General features: G+C 34.5%; 1 protein-coding gene and 2 long non-coding RNA genes across 9 annotated transcripts in view; 1 reads left to right on the top strand and 2 right to left on the bottom strand.

Moving 5' to 3' along the window:
- The window catches only part of LOC106173314 (serine/threonine-protein kinase D3), a 53,310-nt gene that overhangs the window by 16,500 nt on the left and 11,497 nt on the right, over nt 1-25,313 (bottom strand). For 6 of the 7 annotated variants that reach the window (XM_013554405.2, XM_013554409.2, XM_013554407.2 and 3 more), the window contains exons 2-9: nt 21,971-22,109; nt 15,346-15,477; nt 6,530-6,675; nt 2,688-2,916; nt 2,191-2,274; nt 1,152-1,287; nt 639-768; nt 280-357 (exon numbers count right to left, since the gene is read on the bottom strand). In XM_013554405.2, coding sequence (XP_013409859.1) covers nt 280-357; nt 639-768; nt 1,152-1,287; nt 2,191-2,274; nt 2,688-2,916; nt 6,530-6,675; nt 15,346-15,477; nt 21,971-22,109 — 1,074 coding nt within the window. Of the gene's footprint in view, nt 1-279; nt 358-638; nt 769-1,151; nt 1,288-2,190; nt 2,275-2,687; nt 2,917-6,529; nt 6,676-15,345; nt 15,478-18,010; nt 18,335-21,970; nt 22,110-25,313 lie in introns of those variants that run through there. The other variant, XM_013554411.3, reaches the window with a different exon arrangement.
- On the bottom strand, nt 3,899-5,696 carry LOC147763328 (uncharacterized). Its single transcript, XR_015332991.1, has 3 exons — nt 5,482-5,696; nt 5,008-5,258; nt 3,899-4,848 (listed from the first exon to the last, which is right to left on the bottom strand). It is a non-coding gene; the product is annotated as an uncharacterized LOC147763328 (long non-coding RNA).
- Nucleotides 22,003-23,750, top strand: LOC147763327 (uncharacterized). The gene is made up of 3 exons (XR_015332992.1): nt 22,003-22,134; nt 22,647-22,729; nt 23,240-23,750. It is a non-coding gene; the product is annotated as an uncharacterized LOC147763327 (long non-coding RNA).

The raw sequence follows: 25,313 nt of genomic DNA, 5'->3' as shown, positions 1-25,313 counted from the left end.
CCAAGGGTAATTAATTATCATTAGTCAGCTTCAGTATGGGTGATAGACATCAAAGCCACTTAAGCTGAAAGCAATTTAGCTAGAAACCCCTTGGAGATGGATCAATCCTGTAAGATTGATCTAGGCATGGGAACCCAGTCCTAGTGTGATACATATTCGTTAAAGATATACTGACAGGAAAACAGTTAATTTAAACTTACAGTACACAACATATTACACAAGCCTCTCTCATTAAAATGTGCAAAGGAATGTATTACTGCAATTTTTGACATGAATTACCTTGTAATATCTAGATGACTCAGGATTTGAGTAGAGTGTAATACTTTTGGTATCCAGTCTCCAAAAATGTCGCTTTCGCTATGAAATAAATCATGATACAGTTAGATGAAAACTTAACACATAACTCTTAAAGAACCCACTTAATATATTTCAATAAATTGAAATTATATCTAAAAGTTAAATTAAACAATTATATTATATAGTCCTTCTTATACTTTGTCCAACCTTTTAAAAAATCACATATTTATAATAAATAAGTTAAATGTCATTATTTTTTAACATATTTAAATACATTTAAATACATCTTCTCATTCTCCTCATTTTTCACTGCTCTGACAGTGAAATGTGGGTCAACTCACAGTGTGGTCCCTGTTGGTGAAATGCACCAGCCATCCTTCACGCAAGATCTTTGATTGGGCTCCCGCACGCTTCGTGTGGCGCACCGACTGTACCACACGCATCAACGGAATGTTACTGCTCTGAGTGGGACTGAAGGAGTGGAAAACAGACCAGTGGTTGGTTTTAAATGAAATTTTTTTTTCTCTGCATCAATATTACAAAATCAGTTCAAATATGCAATGTAAAGCTAAAAATTCAAGATAAATTTTTTTCTTGTTTGTCTAAAAAGTAAATATATTTAAATTACAAATAGTAAGAAGGAAAGAGAGCTAAAGTCAGCGAAATCCTGAAAGTTATAACAAAAAAAAAGAAAAAAAAAACACTGTAAAACATCAAGCCTTAACTGAACTCCTGTAACGACACCATTAATGAAATCATCACGTGTCAGCACTGCACAGCAGAGTGACATGCAACACATCACAAAGTATTTCCATTTCAAAGGGGAGGTCACATGCGATCAATGCACTTCTCACCTCAGTGGTGGCTTCGGATAGTCATTGTCTTCGCTATCGAGAAAAGCTTCATCATCAAGAAGAGATTCCCCTAGCTCAGATGCCTCCGTCTCAATCACACTTTCTGCCTCCGAGGCATCACATTCAAAGTACACCTCTAAATAATAAATACATTTATTCACATTAGCAAACAATGCAAGAAACCCAACTGCAGATACTGTATGTAAAACGAAAGTGCAATTTGATAAAATTATCTCCACTAAGCAATCATTGTACATTTTGTACATGAGCACGTATGCGCGCCACACAGGTCCGCACACTTGTCAACATTCATAAAAAAACACATAGACAATTGTTATTTATAGTTCTAAACATGTTCAACTTAAAATACATGAATAATGCATTTTATTTCTTGGTACTTTCTATCAGAAGAACCTAAGATACTGAATCATCCAGCAATTGAATCAACTCTGTAGAGTGTGAGTGCCACTCACACACAAGGTGTCATTCTAATATGATGGAGCAATCAATAATTCCTCCTGTGAATGTCAACCATTCTTTTCCTATCTCTAAGGCACAGCTGCCTCCTTTAAATTTAGTCACCATCATTTAATACCAGCAATGTGAGGTCCAGTTGCCATCAGTTCACATACAGTTACAGCAGCCATTTCATTTCAAGGAAGCACAATACAGGTGTTGAGAAAAAAATCTACTTCCATTTTTTTAAGCAGTATTCAAGATGGTTTTTTTACACAATTCAGACCAGGAAAGAGCTGCACCTGTCTAGTATATAATCTGTCTGTGCTGTCCCTTCCTCTCATTGAAATGACCACTTAATTCAGGGACTGTAGGAAGGATTTCTTTATGGGGGATTGCAATGGAAGAATCTCTCTAAGCAAGTTAAGACTCAGTAAAACAAATTTTCTTTAAAGTGGCTGTGCAAGGTCCAAGAAGTCTGATTTTTATATGTCATTTCAAATCTGTACTTTATTCTATACAATAACTTAATAATTGAAGTGATGGCTTTAATTTCTTTTAAAAATATTTGACCACTTAATACCTCCATATAAATTCCTTGGAATTTCTCCTTGACAGTCTTTTGCAATATGTGGCTCACATTTTTTATGACAGTTAAATTTACAATCTGGAACAGAGAAAGAGCAAAACATTACAGAAATATTAATGATATAAATTGTAGTCATTTTCATTTGTTAAGCAAATGATTACACTCAACCCTGGTTTCATTACAGAGAATATATTAAAACAGTGGGAAACAAGTAGAGAAGCTGCCGGCTATAGAGTTTGTTTATGTGCAAATTAATGACTTCCAACACCTTGTTTCTGATCAAACTTGTAAAAGATAGGGATGGTATTGATTTTTACAGAGGATGTGGGGCATGCATTTAAATTATCAAGAAAAAGTAAAATTTGAATTCAGAATAATTCAGACCCCTGTATAAAAAAGTCCTTTTCATGTTAACATAAATAAATGAATGGCAAATATCATCATCAATATCATAATCAATCAATCAATTAGTAAAAATTATCAAAAACAACCTTTGCACTGTAGTCCTTGTTTGAACAGCCCTTTCAGTAGCTTCTTGCAGAACTGGCACACTGTGGGTTTTTTATAGTTGTGGACCATGAAGGTGTGAGGAACCTTAATTCTTCCAGCATACTCTTTCTCCATCCACAGGGGGCGGCCGCTCCATGACTTGGACCTGTTGGTGCGCCCCTCAGCTGAGGACAGACTGGTTTGACTGCCACTGAGGAGGAGCCCTAAGCCCTAAAATTTCAACAGTGATGCAATTTTTTTAATCACAGGGCATTCTGATTTTTTAACAGAATTTTATCATCTTGGATGTACAATGGGGAATACCAGCCCGCTTGGCGCCAGGTGTCGCTAGTGTGAATTCAGTCCTTCCTAGGTCGCCATGTTGGATATTGTATACGTTGGACTGTGGTACTGGCCTTAATAAACATGCCTCAGTATTGTTGTGTACCTGAATGTCAAAGTCGGCAAGGTGGGCATAATTTTCTTGAGGATTCAGGGCTTCGTTTGAAGTGAAGGGTTGCCCATGTCAACACACCTTCCATGTTAAAGGGTCAGTTACAACTTGACCCAGGAACAGTAATTAGGCCCCTAAAGATAGACGAGTTGCCTCACAAAGAATACACGTAAAAAGGTTAATTGATCTTGGCAAAACTTATAAAGTTTTGGAAAGAGAGCTCCATAGCAAGAAAGTGCCCCTAGGAAGTATGATTTATCAAAGTGCGTTTTCTTATGTCCGTAATTTCAGAAGAGTTGTCAGTAAATATATATAAGTCCCGGTAGCCTACTACCCGCATAAGGTTGTGTTATTAAGTAATATCCTTTTTTATTGATGTATTGAGCATGACCGGTAATGTTCATTAAATAATTATTTTTATTTAAAATCATTATTCAGTACCTCGTAAGAATCATAAAACTAGGTATAGTTAGATAATTTATTTGTTCATGTATAGATGCAATTTCTCAGCCAATGGAATAATGCATGTTTGGAAATCTTTTTGTAACAGTTTAAGAAATAAAATTTAAAGAAAGAAAACATTTTATAAATGAACAGTTTTTGTTCTTTTTTTACAAAATAGCACTTCTGAATTGTTTTACTTGAGTAGAAACACCATATTATTTCATCGCTCTGAAAATTCATTAAAAAGCAGCAAAACCAAATATTTTATTTAAACAAAATAATTATTCAGTCCATAGTAAAAACCATGAAACCATATAATACTTAGATAATTTATTTGTGCTATAACTTTCCTGAATATATAGCTGCAATTTCTCAGCCAATGGATTACTGTAGGTATGGAAAACTTTTTGTAACAGTTTAAGAAATAAAAATTAAAGAAAGCAAACATTTTACAAATTAACAGTTTTTTGTTCCTTTTTACAAAATAGTACTTATGAATTATTTTACTTGAATAGAACCACCACATTATGTCATCACTTTGAAAATTCTTTAAAAAGCAGAAAAACCAAATTATTTGCTGTAAATACAACTAGCAATTTATTTCATCCCGCTAAAATACTTTACAAAATAGCATCATGGGTTTTTTTTCATTACAGTTAAATATTATTAAAAACAGCATAAACACATAAGTACTTTTTGTAAAGAATATAGCACCACCAAATTATTTCATTTTAGTGAAAACATTTTTTAAAATTGCACTTCAAAATTATGATTGCAGCTAAAACCATCTCATACAGGGGTACTTTCTATAAACTGGTTGACACATACTTCCTATAGTGTTTTTCATTAAAAAAAGTTATCCTGGGCAAAATACATGTAGAAAAATATCCAGCGTCAGAATGAATCAACCCCACAAACAGATCTTTGAATGTAAACACAGCAAAATAGCAGAATGGGCGATTTGTAATGAACATCTGGCCTTCTAACTTAGTATAGTATTCGCGGGTTTTCTTTAGGCCCAGATTCGTGCACGAGATACACATTCCAAAAAGGGGAAATCGGGTCCGGGTCCAACTGTCATGTGTCTGCAATGGTTTTGGACACAACAATTATTCATACAGTTTGTTCATATACTTCTTCTCTGTAGCTGACATTATCTCTCCAAATCTGGAAGCAGTGATCCGCCATTGTCTCTCCTTGTGTCAGATTGCGCTCTTTCCTTGTAACTTGCTATGCTCAGTGTCCTTCGCTGTTTGTTCCTCAACCTGAAATAGTCATATCCCATTAAAGCATGGTAGATGGTTACAGCATTAAATAGTTAAGATACAATTTTATATTTCTATGATGTCACACATCACCTAGTTTGATAATTCTTTCTCATATTTGGGCCTGATTCTTAATATTAGACCTCTGTTTTCACTTACATCATTCCCTCTATCCATGCATTATTGTTTTCATGGCACTTGGCAATAGTTGTTGTCCATCACAGCCGCCTGTAAGTCAGCTTTAGGGTAGGCATAACTGGTGGCTACATCAATCTTTGCCGCTGATGTGAAGTGACGGGTAAGATTCCTGAAGTAATCATTTTATCCTGCTCTTGAAGTTGGCTGTCCTGGGGTCCTGAAATCGACAGTTTCAGGCTTTGCCCCCAATATATGGGCCTTCTTTGGGTAACCTTATAAAGAAAAAAAATAAGTACATTTACTAAGTATAAAAAATCTTCGTCTTTCGTGCTACTAAAACAAAATATGAGCGTAGGCCTACTCGTACCTACAGTAGTCTACATGTACATAACATGTCAGATTTGACACACACACCTCGACTAATGTTCGATTTTTTTCAAGGAAAATAGTTAGCATTCTTGTTTTTCAAGCACTAAATGAAAAGAAAACACATACCTTTCAGTCAATTCACATTTTCATCCAGATGTTATGGCACCACATTCAAGTAAATTGCGTTTGAGTTGGTTCACTGTCAGCGACGCGTGCACACGCTCCATGTTAAACTCTGGTGTAAAGCCGTGAGCGAGATTCTGCGAGATTTAAGAAGGACTGCTTTCACCCCCACGCCATCTAGCGGCAGACCCTTAAAGCGGGTATTCCCCATTGAAAGAAATTTTATCAATGTGCTCAGAGTAATCATACCAACAGATAAATAATCTCAAAATCACTTGGAGAGAAATACAACCTCACTGTCAGTAGATAATATTTGCTCAAAGAAGATAATATTTGCTCAAAGAAGTTACCACTGTATTGAGATATCACCTAGTAAAGCGTCTCCAGATCTCTGAATACAATTTTGACAAACATCCCTTCATCCTAACCCAAATATTTTCCTATTATCGCTGCTGCTTCTACAAATCACGCAATCTACACACCTATGGCACCTAAAACTCAATTCAAGGATCTCTAAATTCATTCTTAACTACATTTACTGGGTTTTCTTTGAAACCATTTGAATTCTAAAGCTTATTCTGATTGACCAACAGCTGCCAGAGCTGCAAAAAGTCAATTACAAGTAAAAATGGATTATGTTCATAAATGGCTTCAATTTCTGGTGACAAAATTGAATCAATTCGCTTTTCACTTTTTTCAACTACACTGCATGACATTCTACAGAAGGGAAGTTAGAACTGATAGACAGGGAACTTTTTTTTCTCATTACATCTCCCCAATGCTCAGTTCACAGTGCTTCAACAGTGCACAATATTTCAACTAGATCAAATATCAAATCTATTAACCAAAAACACTCACTGTCTAGCAAGTACTACTGTATGCATGATTTACTGGTAGAGAGATAATTTAATTAATAACAGAACATTGGATAAATGCACAAGAGACCTAGACAGGTACTTCCTTTCAGTGCAACGGCTCTGCTTCTTTCAATACACCATACATTACAAAAAATTATTACTCTAATCGGAACATCCAATGTCCATTCAATTACCTCTTTATCAGAATATTCTGATGGTGACCTCGGGAGAGAGAATGAATTATTTGATGTACCCGATCCTCTTCGACCCCGCTCACGATCACGTGAACAGTTATTGGGGATTTTGTAGGCACAACGCTTGTGAAAGTTCAGTCCACATCCTAGTAAAAGATAATAAGAACAAGGCAGCAAAGCTGTCAAATGTACAGACAAAAAGCAGGAAATAACAAAATAGGCTACTGTCAATTCTGATGTAAAAGTACATTATGTTAAACTGAAAATTCAACATCAAATTTTAATTATGCTCAACAGGTAATACCAATGTAAGTAAAATGTGTAACAAGCATAAGGCTTCAGGCCCATGGGAGTTCAAGTTCACACTTTGAAAATGTAAAACGTCCAAAAAAAAAGTCAATTAGACTGCTTTTCCAACTCGAGCTGCATTTTAGTCCTGTGTTTCTTTTTTAAAAGTTTGACAATCATAAGTAATATGGTTTTCCCATGATGGTCATGGCAGCAATACCCAATATTGTGTTTTCTTCTATTTTGATGCAATATTTCATAATGCTTAACAGCATAAAGAACATCAGTTTTTAATAATAAAATATACGTATCGTGGATTTTCAGAAAATGTGACTAGCATGGGTCTTCAAGCCCAAGGTGGTTCTAAGTCACACCTTGAAATTGCCAATATGTGAAAAATTAAATTTTCACAAAAAACTGATTAACTGCCAGAAAAATTTACCAAATAGACTGCACTGCCTAATGAAACTGTATTTTAGTCCCATGTTTCTTTCCTGTAAGTTTGAGAACAGTAAGTGACATAGTTTTCCTTAAATGGTCATTAAGGGAGCAGTGTCCAAAATAGGGGTTTCTTCAAATTTTGATGCAATATTACATAATGTTTAACAGGATAATAACCATCAATTTTTAATAATAAAATATTAGTATCATGGATATTCAGAAAATGTGACTAGCAAAGGTCTTCAGGCCCATGGAACTTCAAAGTCACAACTTGAAAATGCCAAAATGTAGACAAGACAGTACTGTCCTGAAATGCATTTTTTTCCATTTTTAACAATTTTTTAACATATAACAAAATTAACACTTTACTGCCATTTTTATATGATCAACTAAGAAAATTGATGAGATGGGAAAAATATCAATAGAACAGTGTTTAATGTCCAATTTCCTCCATTCTGAGTTTCTGAACATAGTGAATGAATGAATGAATCTGACAAACTGCAATGATAAGAGTTTATTTCCATTTTTGAAACTCTATTATACAATACATGATAACAAGCTTACCATCATTTTTACATAATCAACTAACAATGTTGTAAAGATGCAGGAAATGTTAAACAAAGACTTTTACGTATCTTATTAGTTAAATGATGAGACTGTTAACATGCCTAAGAATTGAATCTGAGGAAATGTGAAACAAGACAGTACTGTTATGAAATGCGTTTATTTCCATTTTTAACACTTTTTTAACATAAAACAAAATTAACAGTTTACTGCCATTTTTATATGATCAACTAAGAAAGTTGATGAGATGTGAAAAATATCAATAGAACAGTGTCAAATGTCCAATTTCCTCCATTCTGAGTTTCTGAACATAATGAATGATTGAATCTTACAAACTGCAATAATATGAGTTTATTTCCATTTTTGACACTTTATTACACAATACATGATAACAAGTTTACCATCATTTTTACATAATCAACTAACAATGTTGTAAAGATGCAGGAAATGTCAAGCAAACACTTAAACGTATCTTATTAATTAAATAATGAGACTGTTAACATGCCTAAGAATTGAATCAAGAAGAAATGTGAAAAAACAGCATAACTTATAAAATAATGGCCCGATTATGCTGATTTTCGAACTTGACCTGCGTTTTAGTAAGATTGATTACTCCTGTGAGTTTCATGACAACAGGCCTATCAGTTTTCTTTGAAATGTGTTAACAGTGTTGCATATATGCTGAAAAGTGAAAAAACAGCATAACTACTAAAATGGTGGCCCGATCATGCCGATTTTCGAACTTGACCTGCGTTTTAGTAAGATTGATTACTCCTGTGAGTTTCATGACAACAGGCCTATCAGTTTTCTTTGAAATGTGTTAACAGTGTTGCATATATGCTGAAAAGTGAAAAAACAGCATAAATTCTACAATAATGGCCCGATCATGCTGATTTTCGAACTTGACCTGCGTTTTATGAATATTCATCAGCTCTGTAAATATAAAGCCAAAAAGTAAAACTGTCTTCCACTTATGGTGTTAACGCTGAAAGTGCACGGCGACGGCGACGGCGACGGCGACATGAACGGCGACATGAACGGCGACGGCGACGACAGACGCAGGTGATGGCAATATGTACAGACACATCTGTGTCTGTACATAAAAATGATGATTTACATAACAGTCATATTCATGCATTAAAATGCTTCACATCAATCTTAATACTGATTTTCTTTGTCTGAATTAAAAAAAAAGCAATTAGACCTGACAAAACAATAGTCAATAGTCTGTTAATGCATGTTCATGGTTCTCCATCCAAACAATGCGGCCCAAAGACCCTCCTTACCAGGAAAGAAAATACAATGCTTGATTCATCTATTTGAGGCATTAACCAGTGTATATTTTTTGAAAATGTTACTGAATATAAGAAAGAAGCCAGAAAATGAAACAAAAACAAAAAGTATTGGTTCTAAATTACAAGATTATGTGCTTAAACAGACCTAAGAGGGATCCCTTAATTATTAGATGTTATCAGATGCAGATTTTTTAATCAAACAAATGCTACCATTTTCTCAATTTTTCTTAAAGTAAAAATGTTATTTTATCTGCATTTTGTTGTGTTGGTGAGTAACGTGATAAGTGCAGATAAATAAATTAAATAAATAAAAAAAAAACAATTTCGAAACTTGTTGCTGATTATGTTAGGGGTAGCGGTGAAACAAAAATGACGGTTAGTTCACCAAAGGGATACTTGGATAAATGAGATTATCTGTTTACCCACCTTTACATGAGAAGGCAGGCAACATGATTAAGGGGGGGGGGGGGGGGGGGAAATTAAAGTCCTGATACCTTTATGACCCTGTTTACAAAAAATTCATCAATTTTGTCTGGTCTTAAAATCAGTTAAAACAAAAATCAAAACTTTCTGTACAAATTTAGGCAAAAATTTAAACAGGAGTGAGAAAATAACTAATATTTAATTTTCATCAAGTTATGACACAAAATTATCAACAAGGCAGCAAAGCTGTCAAATGTACAGACAAAAAACAGGAAATAACTATGCACAAAATAGGCTACTGTCAATTCTGATGCAAAAATACATTATGTTAAACTGCAAATTTAACATCAAATTTTAATTATCCTCAACAGGTTATACCAATGTAATTAAAATATGTGACAAGTTTACACTTTGAAAATGTATAACTTCCAGAAAAAGAAGTCACTTAGACTGCTTTTCCAACTCAGACTGCATTTTAGTCCTGTATTTCTTTTTTGAAAGTTTGGCAATCATAAGTAACATGGTTTTCCCATAATGGTCATCATGGCACCAGCACCCAAAATTGTGTTTTCTTCTATTCTGATGCAATATTACATAATGGTTAACAGCATAATGACCGTCAATTTTTAATAATAAAATATACGTATCATGGATTTTCAGAAAATGTGACTAGCATGGGTCTTCAAGCCCGTGGAACTTCAAAGTCACACCTTAAAAATGCCAATATGTGAAAAATTAAATTTTCACAAAATAACTGTTTAACTGGCAGTAAGAATTACCAAACAGACTGAATTTCCTACTGAAGCTGTATTTTAGTCCCATGTTTCTTTCCTGTAAGTTTGAGAACAGTAAATGACATGGTTTTTCTTAAATGGTCATCATTGGAGCAGTGCCTAAAATAGTTTTTTTTTTTTCAAATTTTGATGCAATATTACATAATGTTTAACAGCATAATGACCATCAACTTTAATAATAAAATATTAGTATTATGGATATTCAGAAAATGTGACTAGCAAAGGTCTTCAGGCCCATGGAACTTCAAAGTCACAACTTGAAAATGCCAAAATGTAAACAAGACAGCACTGTTCTGAAATGTTTTTTTTTTCCATTTTTATCAATTTTTAACATAAAACAAAATTAACAGTTTTCTGCCGTTTTTATATGATCAACTAAGAAAATTGATGAGATGGGAAAAATATCAACAGAGCAGTGTTAAATGTCCAATCTCTTCCATTCTGAGATTCTGAACATAGTGAATGATTGAATCTGACAAACTGCAATGATATGAGTTTATTTCCATTTTTGAAACTTTATTACACAATACACGATAACAAGTTTACCATCATTTTTACATAATCAACTAATAATGTTGTAAAATTGCAGGAAATGCCAAACAAACACTTTTACGTATCTTATTAGTTCAATAATGAAACTGTTTACATGCCTAAGAATTGAATCTGAGGAAATGTGAAAAAACTGCATTTCTTTAAAATAATGGCCCGATTATGCTGATTATTGAACTCAACCTGCGTTTTAGCAGGAATGACCACTCCTGTGAGTTTAATGACAATTGGCCTATCTGTTTTTCTTATATTGTGTTTACAGTGTTGCATATATGCTGAAAAGTGAAAAAAAAAAGCATAACCTCTACATTAATGGCCCGATCATGCTGATTTTCGAACTTGACCTGCATTTTATGAATATTCATCAGCTCTGTAAATATACAGCCAAAAAGTAAAACTGCCTTCCACTTATCTTGTTTACAATGAAAGTGCATGGCGCCGGCGACAGCGACAGTGACAGCAACGACAGCGACGACAGACGCAGGTGATGGCAATATGTACAGACACATCTGTACATATCAACTGTACTGTTTGAGAACAGTAAGTGACATGGTTTTTCTTAAATGGTCATCATGGGAGCAGTGCCCAAAATAGGTTTTTTTCAAATTTTGATGCAATATTACTTAATGTGTAACAGCATAATGATCATCAATTTTTAATAATAAAATATTAGTATCATGGACAAATAGTAAACGTGACTGACAAAGGTTTTTAGGCCGATGGAACTTCAAAGTCAGGACTTAAAGATGCCAAAATGTAAACAAGACTGCACTGTTCTGAAATGGGTTTATTTCCATTTTTAACATTTTTTTAACATAAAACAAAATTAATAGGTTACTGCCATTTTTATATGATCAACTAAGAAAATTGATGAGATGTGAAAAATATCAATAGAACAGTGTTAAATGTCCAATTTCTTCCATTCTGAGATTCTGAACATAGTGAATGATTGAATCTGACAAACTGCAATGATATGAGTTTATTTCCATTTTTGACACTTTATTACACAATACACGATAACAAGTTTACCATCATTTTTACATAATCAACTAACAATGTTGTAAAGATGCAGGAAATGTCAAACAAACACTTTTACGTATCTTATTACTTAAATAATAAGGCTATTAACATGCCTAAGAATTAAATCTGAGGAAATCTGAAGAAATGGGAAAAAACAGCATAACTTCTAAAATAATGCCCCGATTATGCTGATTTTTGAACTCAACCTGCGTTTTAGTAAGACTGACCATTCCTGTGAGTTTCATGACAATAGGCCTAACGGTTTTCCTTAAAATGTGTTTACAAGGTTGCATATATGCTGAAAAGTGAAAAAACAGCATAACTTCTACAATTATGGCCCGATCATGCTGATTTTCGAACTTGACCTGCGTTTTATAAATATTCATCAGCTCTGTAAATATAAAGCCAAAAAGTAAAACTGCCTTCCACTTATCGTGTTTACAAGGAAAGTGCACGGCGACGGCATCGCCATCGGCATCGGCATCGGCATCGGCGACGACAGACGCAGGTGATGGCAATATGTACAGACACATCTGTGTCTGTACATAAAAATTCACCAATGGTGCTCAACACTATGACATGCAGTTGCCACCAGTTTCTGTTCACCATGGTTACAAAGTATACTTTTGGAAGACAACTAATACAGAATTGGCATGGCATCTATGTCATGAAATTGACTTTACATAGTCTTCTATCCAAATTTAGCCATCTTAACTAACTTCTATTATATAACAACCCTAAATATATATACAATACATGCAAAATTATATACTAATTCAGGTGATGACATATAGCATATTGCAATCAATATGATGAGCATGCTGTTAGTAGGCTGCATGATTCAGCCAACCTGAAGCAGAAAGTAAGAAAAGAAATACTAACACACCACACTACAAATGTTTAGCTTTGATTATATTTTATATCTGATCAATCTGAGGATTGAGCAGACATCCCTGAGAGGATCAAGTCAAAAGATTTTAGGAACAACCCCAAAGTGTCCTCCCATTTGTGCAGCATATCATGATAACAGGCTTTGTGCCACTCAGCTTAATATTGCGTGTTTATTGTATGCACATTTTCCTAGCACAGAGTCAATTAGAGTATGGGATTTTAAAATGGCAAAGCCTACACATATTGAGAGCTACATGAGCAGGAAATCTCATTTATCTCACCTAATCTGAAAAACATGTCTCACTGCTCTATCTAATCACGTATTTCAGGATTCTCTAACCACTACACGCAATTATGAACAGTGCCACTCTTTACAGGTATACTGCCGTTTTTCTTTTTTAATCAGTCTATTAATTTTCTCTATAATGCACTGCTAAATTAATTTAAGGATAATAAGCTCAGTATAATCTATTCATATACAGAATGTAGTCTCCAAGAGGGAGATGCAACACTGTCAATTAGAAAGAATTCCAGTAACAGATTTTATTCATCTAATGTTTATTATGACTTTTCCAATATTACATTAATGTTGCCCATATAAAGGAAATATGTATGTGACCAGAAGCTGCACAATATGATCTTCTCATTGATTTCAGTTATCATAGAACTTAGTAACGCATCTCTACAGGTGCATACTGGACTTTTCAACAAATAAAGATTCATTTGCCAGTACCTACTGAAAAATTAACTGAGATTTACCAGCCAATATTTCCTCTACTGACAGTCGGACTTCATCAGGAAAATATTGACTGGCGAATTTCAGTCAATTTTTCTATCGTTATTGGCAAATGAATCCTTTTTTTATTAAAAGCATACAGCTAATAAAACCTTAAACATAATGGACCACATCTAAAAGTGGGAAAAGGGTTAACTAAAAAAAAAAAAAGGCTTTTTAAGTAAAATATTTCTTTGTAAAATATTCATAAGCAGTGCATTGAAATAACCTCACATGTATGATGTACAAAAGGCTTTTTAGGTAAAACATTTCTTTGTAAAATATTCATAAGCAGTACATTGAAAAAACCTCACATTTACAAATAATCTCTTGAAAAAGGGGTTATTTGACATTTCTCAAGCTGTCTCCTTGCTGCCAGCCATAATCTAGGCAATCACAATTCTATTTACTGACATAAACAACTTGGGACAATAAAAAATATCCTGGCAAATGGGGCATGGAAACAAATGGCTTATTATACACAGTTTAGTCTATCACACACCCATTATTGCCCGAAGCTGGTAAAAGTGGAGTCACTGGAGTAAGTGAAAAAATATAAGCCAATTTCTCAAACTCTGGTGGTTGCATCACACTAATAGGTTTGAAGTTTGGTAATATATTTCAAAATGAAGACTTTCATATCCACTTTAATTCTCTTTTTTAAACTTACCGAAATTTTAACAAGCCTAATTTATCTCAATTAACAAAATGTCTCTCAGACTATAAGATTATTCACATACTCTAATATGAATGCTTGTATCATAATGTGCTCGCCTCATTTAATTGTATCTTAACAATTAATTTATAGACAATTTATCAAAACAACTTAATTGTATAGACTTTCCAAACCTTTTGTGGAAACTGCAATATTTTTATTGCCTTGATATGTAAACAATAGTTTTAAACATTAAAATGTTTATGCTGTACAAATATGACAGGATAAATTGTCAAGATAAATAAGGGCTTTTTCTCAAAACCTTGACATGCTGTTATTCAGTCAACTGACATACATTTTAACCAGCATATGCTATGCAGCACTTTTTTATTATCAGTATACCAAATGACCAATAAAAAATGAATGATGTGCTGCATTTGTCTTTGTATCTACTTGAATTGTCATTTTAAATTGGAGAATTTTGTAAAAAAAATTTTGTAAGTCAAATGCACTCTCAAAGTAAAAGTGCATTTGTATATAATCCCTTGGAAGAAGTTCAAATAGGTTTGGGGGATTCAGGTTCACATATGGAATATTGAACAGTGGTAATCCAATTTCCATGGGAATCAATAAGACATATCAACTTGGAGAAATCAAATCTATAATTAGGCAAAATACACAGAAATCTATTTGTTAAAATGCACATCACAATGCAGAAATAACAACATTACAGAACCCAAAATATGTGAATCTGATGTTAATCACATAAAATGAAATTTTTAGTCTGAAATCAAAGATAGGAACATACACAACCCTCAGAAAACCCCACATTTTATTTTTTCAAATATAAAATAGAAATTCACACTTTTTCTTTTCTTCAGAAAGGCTTATCTCAATCAAAAAGGAAGAGAATCATATCTTATGGAAATCAAAAGAAATAGCTACTGTGTACATCAAACATGAGCCTAGATTTCTAACTTTTAATTTGTCATGGGACTCAACACCTAACCGGCCAGGGGTCCGGGGGCCACCTTAGAATTTAATTAAAAAACGTGGAATTCCACGTTTCCGCAGAAAAAGCTTATGTCTGGTACATATAAAGCATATACTGAGATACCAACCATCACATTTCAGTCCTTGGCGTACCAATCCCCAAAGCATCTCTCCACAGAAGTCACAGAAGTGAGGTGACTTGTAGGAATGAACAAACAGGACATGGGGACGAATCTGGAGCTCTTCCATGGTGGCTTGAGCTGAAATGACACAGTGGGCCATGTTGAAATATATACAAATTATAGTATATCATCTCTACAGTGACTTGGGCTGAAATGATAGAGTGAACCCTGTTAAAATAAAAATACCAATTGTAATACATCACCTCCATGACTTGAACTGAAATGACACAGTGGGCAATGTTAAAATACGTAAACAAATTGTGTAGATACATAAGTTAATTCCCCAGTTTCGTATCAAACATATCCAATACAAGGGACAAACTATGCGACCATTCACAATGAATTTAATTGACCTATATAATACACACTCACTCCATGGGGACTCTCGCTGAATGCAATCAGATTAACAGACTAACACGCCTCCCCTTGTTCACAATATACTCGCACAATCACCATAGTCTATATATTGTACTCAGTGCCAGGAGGGTCCCCCCTGTCACAGTGTGCTGGCCCTGAGAAAAACATACTAGCTCATATTGTGTGGCAATAGTATAGGAGAGGTTCCCCTCTAAGCACTAAAGCAGTAGCAGGGGCATAAAATCTGGTCAAACCTAAGTTGAAAATAATGAAAATTATGTATAAACCTGGGTATCAAAGTACTGCTCCATGTATTTAATATTTCATCACAGCAACTTGGCACATGACATGGGGGTATACAGATGTCATGGGCTAGATTACCTTGTAGAAAGCTGCATTGTTCATTATCTTTTACAAAAGCAGCAGCCTCAAAAGGTGATCAAGATTAACTAGCAATCTAAGTAAACTAAAGGAAATCTATCATAAGACTTCATGGCATCCAAACCAATTACACAAACTAAGTTCGATTGCCCCCGAGACTTGTACTGACATCATTCACCTTCCAACCTGTTATATTCCCCTTTCACCCTACGTTTTACCACACACAAATCAAAACGGGCATTTCTCTGCAAAGACATAAATGTGAATTCAGTAACATAAGATCTGAGGTTTTTGCAGTATATATTTCATGATGACAACAAGATAAAATGCCAGCATAAATTTTGTATTTTCTTTAGCCCAACTACATAATGTTTAACATGTTGCAGCCATATTGGCATGATTCTAGTTACCCCGTGCCCTAAAGACACCTTTGAGGAGACAACAACACAATGTGACACTGAGCAAATCAGTGCAAAGCTGCAGAAAATTACACAGATTTACAAGTATAATGAAAGATTAATTCTGCTCCAGCTGAGACCGGAATTGTCAGTGCAGGTTTTTGTTATTAAAATATTTGTGTAATTTACGAACAAAATCGGAGACTTGTGCAAATTAGTTCCAGGGATGTATTTCCTCTTTTCTATTAATTTTACCCCATTTCTCAGTATAAAACTAAGCCAGAGAATCTGTACAAGAATACTGAGTCTAAATTTAAAAACAGGGCAGCAAGTCTGTCACATGAACAGACATAAAGAGGAAAAGAAATGTATACAAAAGAGAGTTAATGTCAATTTTGAATATTATAAAACATTTTAAAAGAACAAAATCACCACTGATATGTAGTAGAATGATGTACAACTGTTACTGTGGACACTCAGAAAATGTAACTATCAAAAGGTCTTCAGCTCCAAGGGAGTTCAGTCACACCTTGAAAATGCTGACGTGTGAAAAGTGAATATTTTTACACACTCAAAAAAAAAAAAAAATCTGATCATTTCTTCCTCAATGCATTTGTGACCTATCCTGAAAATCTCACGATATCTGTACATAATTAATTAATTAATTACATCACCTAAATCTATTCATTTCTTCTTTGGCCCATTTGTGTCCTATCCATAATTTCATCAAAATTCATCCATGACTATTGTGTAATGCTGTGCACAGACAAAGAAACCCATTAACTAACAGGAAGGGAAACATAACCTCCATGACTGAGCTAATGAAAAGTAAACGGTGGCAACAACACTGACACGTACTGACGCCAACAGACATAAGTGATAGCCATGTATGTATATATGTATATAGACACACTGTGGCTGTACAGAGATATGGCCACTATTTTGTTTTTAAACAGGTGCCTTATGGCAAGCTGGCCAAAACAGAGCAACACTTGATGCCATCATGGGTATAATCATCTGGGTAATCACTGCAGTCAACAGTGACACCTTTCTTTAGAATATATTAGCAATCACATATCTCAACTTCACAATCTCAACTTCTTAGCCACCATGGCAATTTTGATTTTATGAAATGCCATTATTGCTTAACATGCCCTTAATCAATGGTCACAAATTCCTAAAAGGAAAGCATCTTTTTAAATAGGAGGAAAAATTTACATCAGGACCTCATATTGCTCAGCTTCACTGCTGTTTCACCAATCTTTGTACACAAAACACATCAAAATATCTTTTTTTTTTTCAAAATCAATACACATTCCATGTCACTGATATCATGTCAACCAAAGATATCCCTCTACGGAAGCAAGAAGTGACAGTCAACAACAAATTACTTATCGCTCTACGACCAGAGAAGATGGCCAATCTATAAAGTCAATTTTTTATAAATTTAACACTTGAAACTATTTGTTTCTCACCAAACTTGTAGCATCTGTACCAGCTCTCCACCACTGTCAACTCCATAGCTGTAGTTGTAGCACTGCTACATACGTAGAATCAGTCACGACTAAAAATCTTTAAAACCTCCACTACTCCTCCAGCTTCGTGATCTGTGGTACATTCAATCCCAAAGAAAATTTTCCCGTAATATGGTTATGTTACGTGACCCTGTTATTGCCGCTTCACTTCTTTAAAGCCTCATGTTTCATGTCCTCACTTAATGCTGGCAAATTGAAATCTGCACAGCATTTAAAAGAATTCAGTGGAAGCCCCTGTTTAATATTGCAAGTCACATCCAGATCAGATATATGAAATATTTAAAGTGCTTCTCTGTGAAATAACTGAAAAGTGATAACTTTTGCATATGTAAAAAGGAATGCGGCAGCTTTTTTCTAATTGGTTGAAATTTGTATATTAAAATATATATCTATATGGCTTTGTCACATAAATGAACTCACGTGGTGACAACTACAGTTTAATATGTATTCACGGTTGAAAAACCCTATCAGTTAAACTGATCCGTTTTTAACCGGATATCTTCCATGTCCCGACAGAAGTCAAGAAATTTCAAAAACCATGGGCTATCAAAGAGCCCTGTGTGTTCAGTCAAACTGTTATAGGTATCCTAAAAGGAATTCATCAAATTTTTTGGCTAAATATGGAATAATGATATGGAGCTGGCAGTGCAAGTAGCCCACTTTGAGAAAGCAGGATGTAACGCTGTAAAGATACAGAAAGAAAGTCAATACAGGACCATAATTTGATCCAATTGACATATACCTTTCCTGCCAACATACTTAGAGAGCATTCACAAGAAGCTAATCTGTAGACTAACAACTTCGCGTGTCAAATATGGCTTCCCGCCTCCCACACACACCAACCCAGCAGGGGTGGAGCAATTAAATCTCGGAATGCTTTCAAGTTGGGGGTGTCATATTTGATACACGGATCTGTTAGTATGCGGATCAACTTGTTGTGAATGGGCCCTTAGGTAAATATAGTGGTTAGCATTCTGTTCTTAGTCTTATGCTTGAATCACATTCTGATAGGCAAACCACATACAATGGCATCTCTTGTGGTTAACAATAACTAAACTGTGCTTGGTATGGACTACTTATAATAACATAACTTATAGTTATACAGTAAATGTGCATTGGCTTACAGAACTAAAGTTGATCCTTGAGCAAAATTTTGTACAATAAATATAGCAAATATCTACAACACTCATAACCTTGTCATCATTACCAAAACAGGGTGGGGGAACAGGAAACCTGTTATAGCATTTTTTGCATAACCTACCTAATGCCATAATGATTATCAGTTTATTTTTACTACTTTAGACATATATGTAAAACAAACCAAGTATTCAGGCACGGTCAGCTCACAACTCTTATCCTCCAACAGCATTTAGCATAAACTGATTTCTGGCATAACTGAGCTATTTCGAACAATAAAATATTATTATCATGTTTGTATAATTAATTTATTGGGAGGAAGAAGGATCTTGAGCTGGTCACGTAATTGCAAGAAGGGCCAACTTAGCCCTCTTATCCCATGGTAATAGTAAAGTGACGGACCATTGGCCATCGAAAAGGCCAGCTGTGGAATAGCCAGAACGAAGCCTTCGCCATCTTGCATGAGCAACAACAACATCAGTGTCAGCTAAAAGTACCTCAAAACGAGTCATAAGTGCAAGCAATTTTAAAAGCAGGGCTGGTAAGTACAATTAACACTTCTACCCTTCCATCTGACCCCCAACTCCTACACATCATTAGATGGCATTTTTCTTATGCTCACCTAAGACGCGCGAAAGTATTATCAATTATCGCATGGTATATGGTATTTTTTGCATAACCCACCTTATGCCATAGTGATTATCAGTTTATTTTCAGCTACTTAAGACACATACGTAAAAACAAAAAGAAGCATTCAGGCACCGTCAGCTCATGGCTCCTATCCTCCAATTCAATAGCATCTAACATATATATATATATATATATATATATATATATATATATATATATATATATATATATATATATAAACCGATTTCTGCATGACCTGAGCTATTTCGAACATTAAAAAAGGCAATTTTTATTTTCTTTTGATATATGATATACATAAATTATCTGAATATTAACGTAAATAATGCAAATATGAACAAGGCACTGACACTCATTCAACTCAGAATATCAATTAGGCCAAGTTAAACCATGCATGTTTCAAGACTGCCTGACAAATAAATTGTTCATTTCATAGTATTTCTATAAGGTCTGTTAGAAAATTGGCAAAATTTTGGGCTACAACAAGAACAGCCCATCTGAAGCACAAACCCCTAATTATTAAATTTAAGACTGCAAGTTTGTGCAATGCTAATTCTTGTTGCAAGACATGAAGACAATAAATACAAGAAAGATTTTGTTAGCCATTTCACCACCCACTGGCATAATATTAGAACCCTTGTTGTCATGCAGATAAAGGAATATTTCATTATCAAACCAAAATGTACCCTACAGTCACTAAAAAACCATGTGACACCATTGTTTTTCAAAGATTTTAAGCTTGTTTTTTCCTGTGTTGCAGTCTCAGAGCTGTTTTGTTCAAAATATCATTAAAAAAACTAGATTTAGTTAAAAGTCGTCTTATCAACATGACCACTTAAAGACTATTTTCACGAAAGTTCCTTCACAGTTGTACTTCAATCATCTCCATTTTTACTGAATAAAACCAAACGCCTTGTATGTTTGTATCTGTATCAAATTGTGTGTAGTAGAAAAGCAACGGATATTGATTCTGAAATTAGCCTTTCTTCCCTAAAATCAAATTTTATTTCAATTTACTCAGTAAACAATCTAAATGCCAGTATTTGATCACAGGGCAATTGAATTGGGACAACACACAGTCACCCGTCAGTGATTCCCAGGAAAATACTTGGGCTACTTCTGACCTGAAGCCTAATCTCATCTGCAATCTATAGAATACAGTAGGTTTTTGGACACACCAAACCTTTATCCTAAAATGATAGGTAAGATGTTCTTATAGTTCCTGTGCCCCCCCCCCCTCCACCCGCCCCCACCCCAAGTTCAGCAGAATAAGGGTTGGGAGGTGTCATACAGCAAGGCATGCTAACCATGTGTCTACTTCCTGAATTGAAACAGGATTTAGCAAAGGTTTTACTGAATGCAGTCATAATGAACAAACACTGCTTCATATTGCAGGTAAATTGAGCAAGCTTATAATAATTCATCAAGCTCTCACAAAGGTTAAGACAGCTGCACTGGTTTCGCAGCCATATCAAAGTTAGTAGTGCAGTCTGGACTTGTGAACTTCTAACATTTACAGATTTAGAAATTTATGACTTGTGTTAACTTTTTTATTATAAGGCCACACCGATTTAATTTCATGGATCACATCCCTGCAGGCATTAATTTTTGCCTGTTCTCAAAATAATACTAATAAAAAGAAGAAGAATAAATAAATAAAATAATTTTAAAAAGTAATAATAAGGAAAGTGACAGCTGACTCTTTAGTATTCTGTGGTTCAATGTGCGTTTCCAGCCATGTATTCCTTTACCTTAAATTAGCAACCATTTTTTTTATTTGCCCTTATGCATTTGTTTTTTTTTAGATTTCCAGAGGATGTCATCCATAAAATTAAATCAGCATGGCCTTATTGATAATATGCTGAAGGTGTAAAGGTTATTAGTTTGTTTTTTTTTTTTCTTTTTCTTTCCCATGATGTCATCTAAGAGATACAGTAATAGTATGCACAAAAAAGATAACATGTTATTGCTGCAAGTTAAAACAAGTTATAATCAATTAATAAAACTGTTTTTTCTTCTTAAATTCAATTTTTAAATTTTTTTCTATTGATAAAATGAATAAGGGTCTCTTTGACATAATCTCATGACAGTGGAGACAAAATAAATTTAACTTACAGGAGAGAACCACTTCCACCAGCACCCCTTCTGTTATATCTGGTCCTTGCGTGATCAGTTTCAGGATATTAGGATAGTAGGGGTCATGTTGAAACAGTAAGATCTTGTCCGCTAGGCCGTAAAATCCGTGCTCTGGAAACTGGAAATGGAACAAACAACTCAAGGTCAGCACGCATTTTAAATTTAAACCTTTTCTGCTGTAGATTTTGCTTCCTTTGGTGCAAAGCAGCTGTTAAACACATCTACACTGCAAAAACAGGAAATTAAGCACTGACATTATGTTACAGCATTCAAGGAAATGGATTTATATTGATGTTCATTTCTATCAGTGCAAATTTTACTGTGCCATCATTTCCTTTGTGTAATTCCTTTCAAAAAGCTACTAATGGCAGTTTGAAATAATTTTCAAAGAAGCAATAAGCTGGGGCCATCTTCCAAATGGCTGTCTCAAAAACATTGCTTTAAAAATTTCATGCACAGGAGCTTCCATGACTGATGCAAAGATTCCATGACAGATGCTAACATGTTAATAATGAGCACTAAACTTCCACAACAGGTGACATAAGAGAAGTGACTGGAGAATTAGGGCATTTCATTATTATCATTTGCACAAAGAAAAAATGTTCCAAATGTTACTGTTGTAGTTTTTTATTAAGAAGGTTTTTTCTTCACCTAGAAAGAAAAGGATTCTGCTCTTTAACTGACTGCATGTACACAAACAAGTCATGCCGACATACAGTGAGTCCCAAATGCAAACTAGTAAGTTGTTTTTTTTAAGAGTTCCCATTTAAAGACTATTGCAGAAAGCACATTCATGAACTGATAAATATGATCATAAATCATGAATCATTTATGGTAATCTAGATTGTCAGCTTAAGTTTTCTATTCAATTGTTCAAATGACCCAAGATGCAGATATAATAGGCTGCCATATTACTCGACATGTTCTACATCTCTTAGATAAAATTCCTATCACTATTATCAGTCCCCAGTTTTTATGTAAAAAGAAAAACTGTTACTGAGCTCCTGTATCTATGGTTACCATAGCAACAGAAAGATGCCGGCATCGATTATAAAACTGGCATAGCAAAATATATAACAGCTACAATTATACATGCAAGTTAGTTTCTAATAGTACATTTGTTCCAAACATGATAAATACTAAGTCATTCAAAATCTGAAACCACAGACCACCTTGCTATGGTAGATCCTGATAAATGCCTTAGATATTACTCCAAAACCATTCAACCTAAGTTTTGTAAAATTACAGTGACAACAAAGCAATGTCATTCCAGTGCCGAACTCAACCATCCTAAACATATCCTAGACCACAAGAGCAACAAGGGGGTACATTGTTAAATCAGTGCGAATGTGGATCTATTGGAGATCCTCCTCAAAACTGGCTAGAGAAACAAGGTCATATTTGCTGTATGCAAGACCTTTCCTGTACCATCCTACCTAGAACTGTAAAAGGTGGTAGCAGAAAAAGATGCCCCCAGGTTAGACATATCACAGTTGACCAGTCAAGAGACTGGAAAGGTGATAAGAGCGGCACAAAGATTAAGAAATGATATCTGCTCAAGTTTTTATTCAGTGATTATAAAACAATATTTTGTGAGTAATGTCTGCAAGTTTTGCTAAGTTACTTGGGTATTTATCACAAAGATTTAGTAACTAAAAATGTAAAACTTTGAAAAACAAATTTTAGAATCAGTGAAGGTTTTAATTTTATGAGTAACTACCTTGTGAGTAATTACCTTAGAGAGAGAGAGAGAGAGAGAGAGAGAGAGAGAGAGAGAGAGAGAGAGAGAGAGAGAGAGAGAGAGAGAGAGAGAGAGAGAGAGAGAGAGAGAGAGAGATCCAACATTCAGTTACCCACAATTTGTCAAGCTATTTGCCTAATACAAAAACATAATGTCAATTAGCCAATTTAGCATCCTAATTTCCTTAGGAAACCGTTTCCTTATTACATCAAAATGCTTACATGTCTTTACAAATTTAGCGAGTGATTCTTAACAAAGGGTGCCACATATTGGATCTATCAAGATTAAGGAAGTTTTTTCATGGCATATGACTAATTTTTCTTGGTAATTTTTTCATCTGTCTTTATTAAGAATTTTTTATTTAATATCAACAGACATATTTTAAGAATATCAAGATTTCCCTAAAGATCTGTGTGGTAAAAATATAGATAATAAGTGCTTCAGATGGTAAATTGGAATGGTCAAATGGTAACTGGTGAAAAAAGTTTCTAAAGCAACAAAAATGTTTTCACATGTACGACATGACGTTTCCCCCCTCCATTATTTTGTCTCTTTAGAAACCATCTACACACAAGAGCCAACGTACACAAAATGTACACAAAGCAATATCAATTCAGGAACGAATATTATGACACAAATGCAATCAGATTAACAGATTAACGCGATTCCTCCTGGCATTGAGTAGAATACAGGAAAGCTGGTGATTATACGAGTACGATGGAAACAAGAGGAGGCCTGTTAATCCGTTAAACTGATTGCATTCAGCGAGCCTCCAGGAAGTTGGATCGATCTATGTAGAATGATAGTTTTAGTTCGTATGAACCCAAAGACACCAGTGTTTTGAAGGAATTACAGAACATGAATGACAAAAAAAAAAAATCTAATAGGTTATTTTTATATCACATCCAGCAGACTGATCCAATTTGACAGACAGACAATTGAATAGCGTGGCTATTATGTAAGAAAGTCACCAAAAAAAGAGCATTCTTCAAAACAACCAATTCATTACCTTTGGTTGCATTCAGTCTCAGAACAGTGGACTAACTGGTCCGCAGGTCTAATATGGCAACCCCCTAAAAAGCTTGCTGTCTAATCCGCTAATAGCCACTGGAAGTATTCAAGTGGGTCGGCTATATTTGATCTCAGGACCTGTTAGTCCACTGTTCTGAATGTGGCCTTCACTAAATGGTGGGAAATGAACTTGTGAAGACCTCTCAAAGAAATCTATGCTTGATATAAAAAGGGTTTATTTCCCCCTTGCCATTAATTAAATTAAATTAATTCTGCTATCCTCTCTCTCTCTCTCTCTCTCTCTTTGCTAATTGAATAACCAGTTTACACTTTGAATCAGACAAATGGAAATTGCTACATACAAAGAGGAATTTAATGAAAAGATGGAGCACTGACATTAAACCAAACATACTGACATTTATAACTCACACTAGGCAAGATTTTACTTCACTTCTATCAAATGCTACCTGCTCATGCCAAAGATGAAAAAAAAAACATCTTGTGCAGTATCTGTGTCAAAATTATGAAGCAAGACAGATGGAACAAGTTTCATATAAAAAAGATATAATA

The sequence above is a fragment of the Lingula anatina genome, chromosome 2, assembly GCF_051362555.1.
Source record: "Lingula anatina isolate TDL-2025a chromosome 2, LinAna3.0, whole genome shotgun sequence".
NCBI lineage: Eukaryota > Metazoa > Brachiopoda > Lingulata > Lingulida > Lingulidae > Lingula > Lingula anatina.
This window is presented reverse-complemented; position numbering and strand designations above follow the sequence as displayed.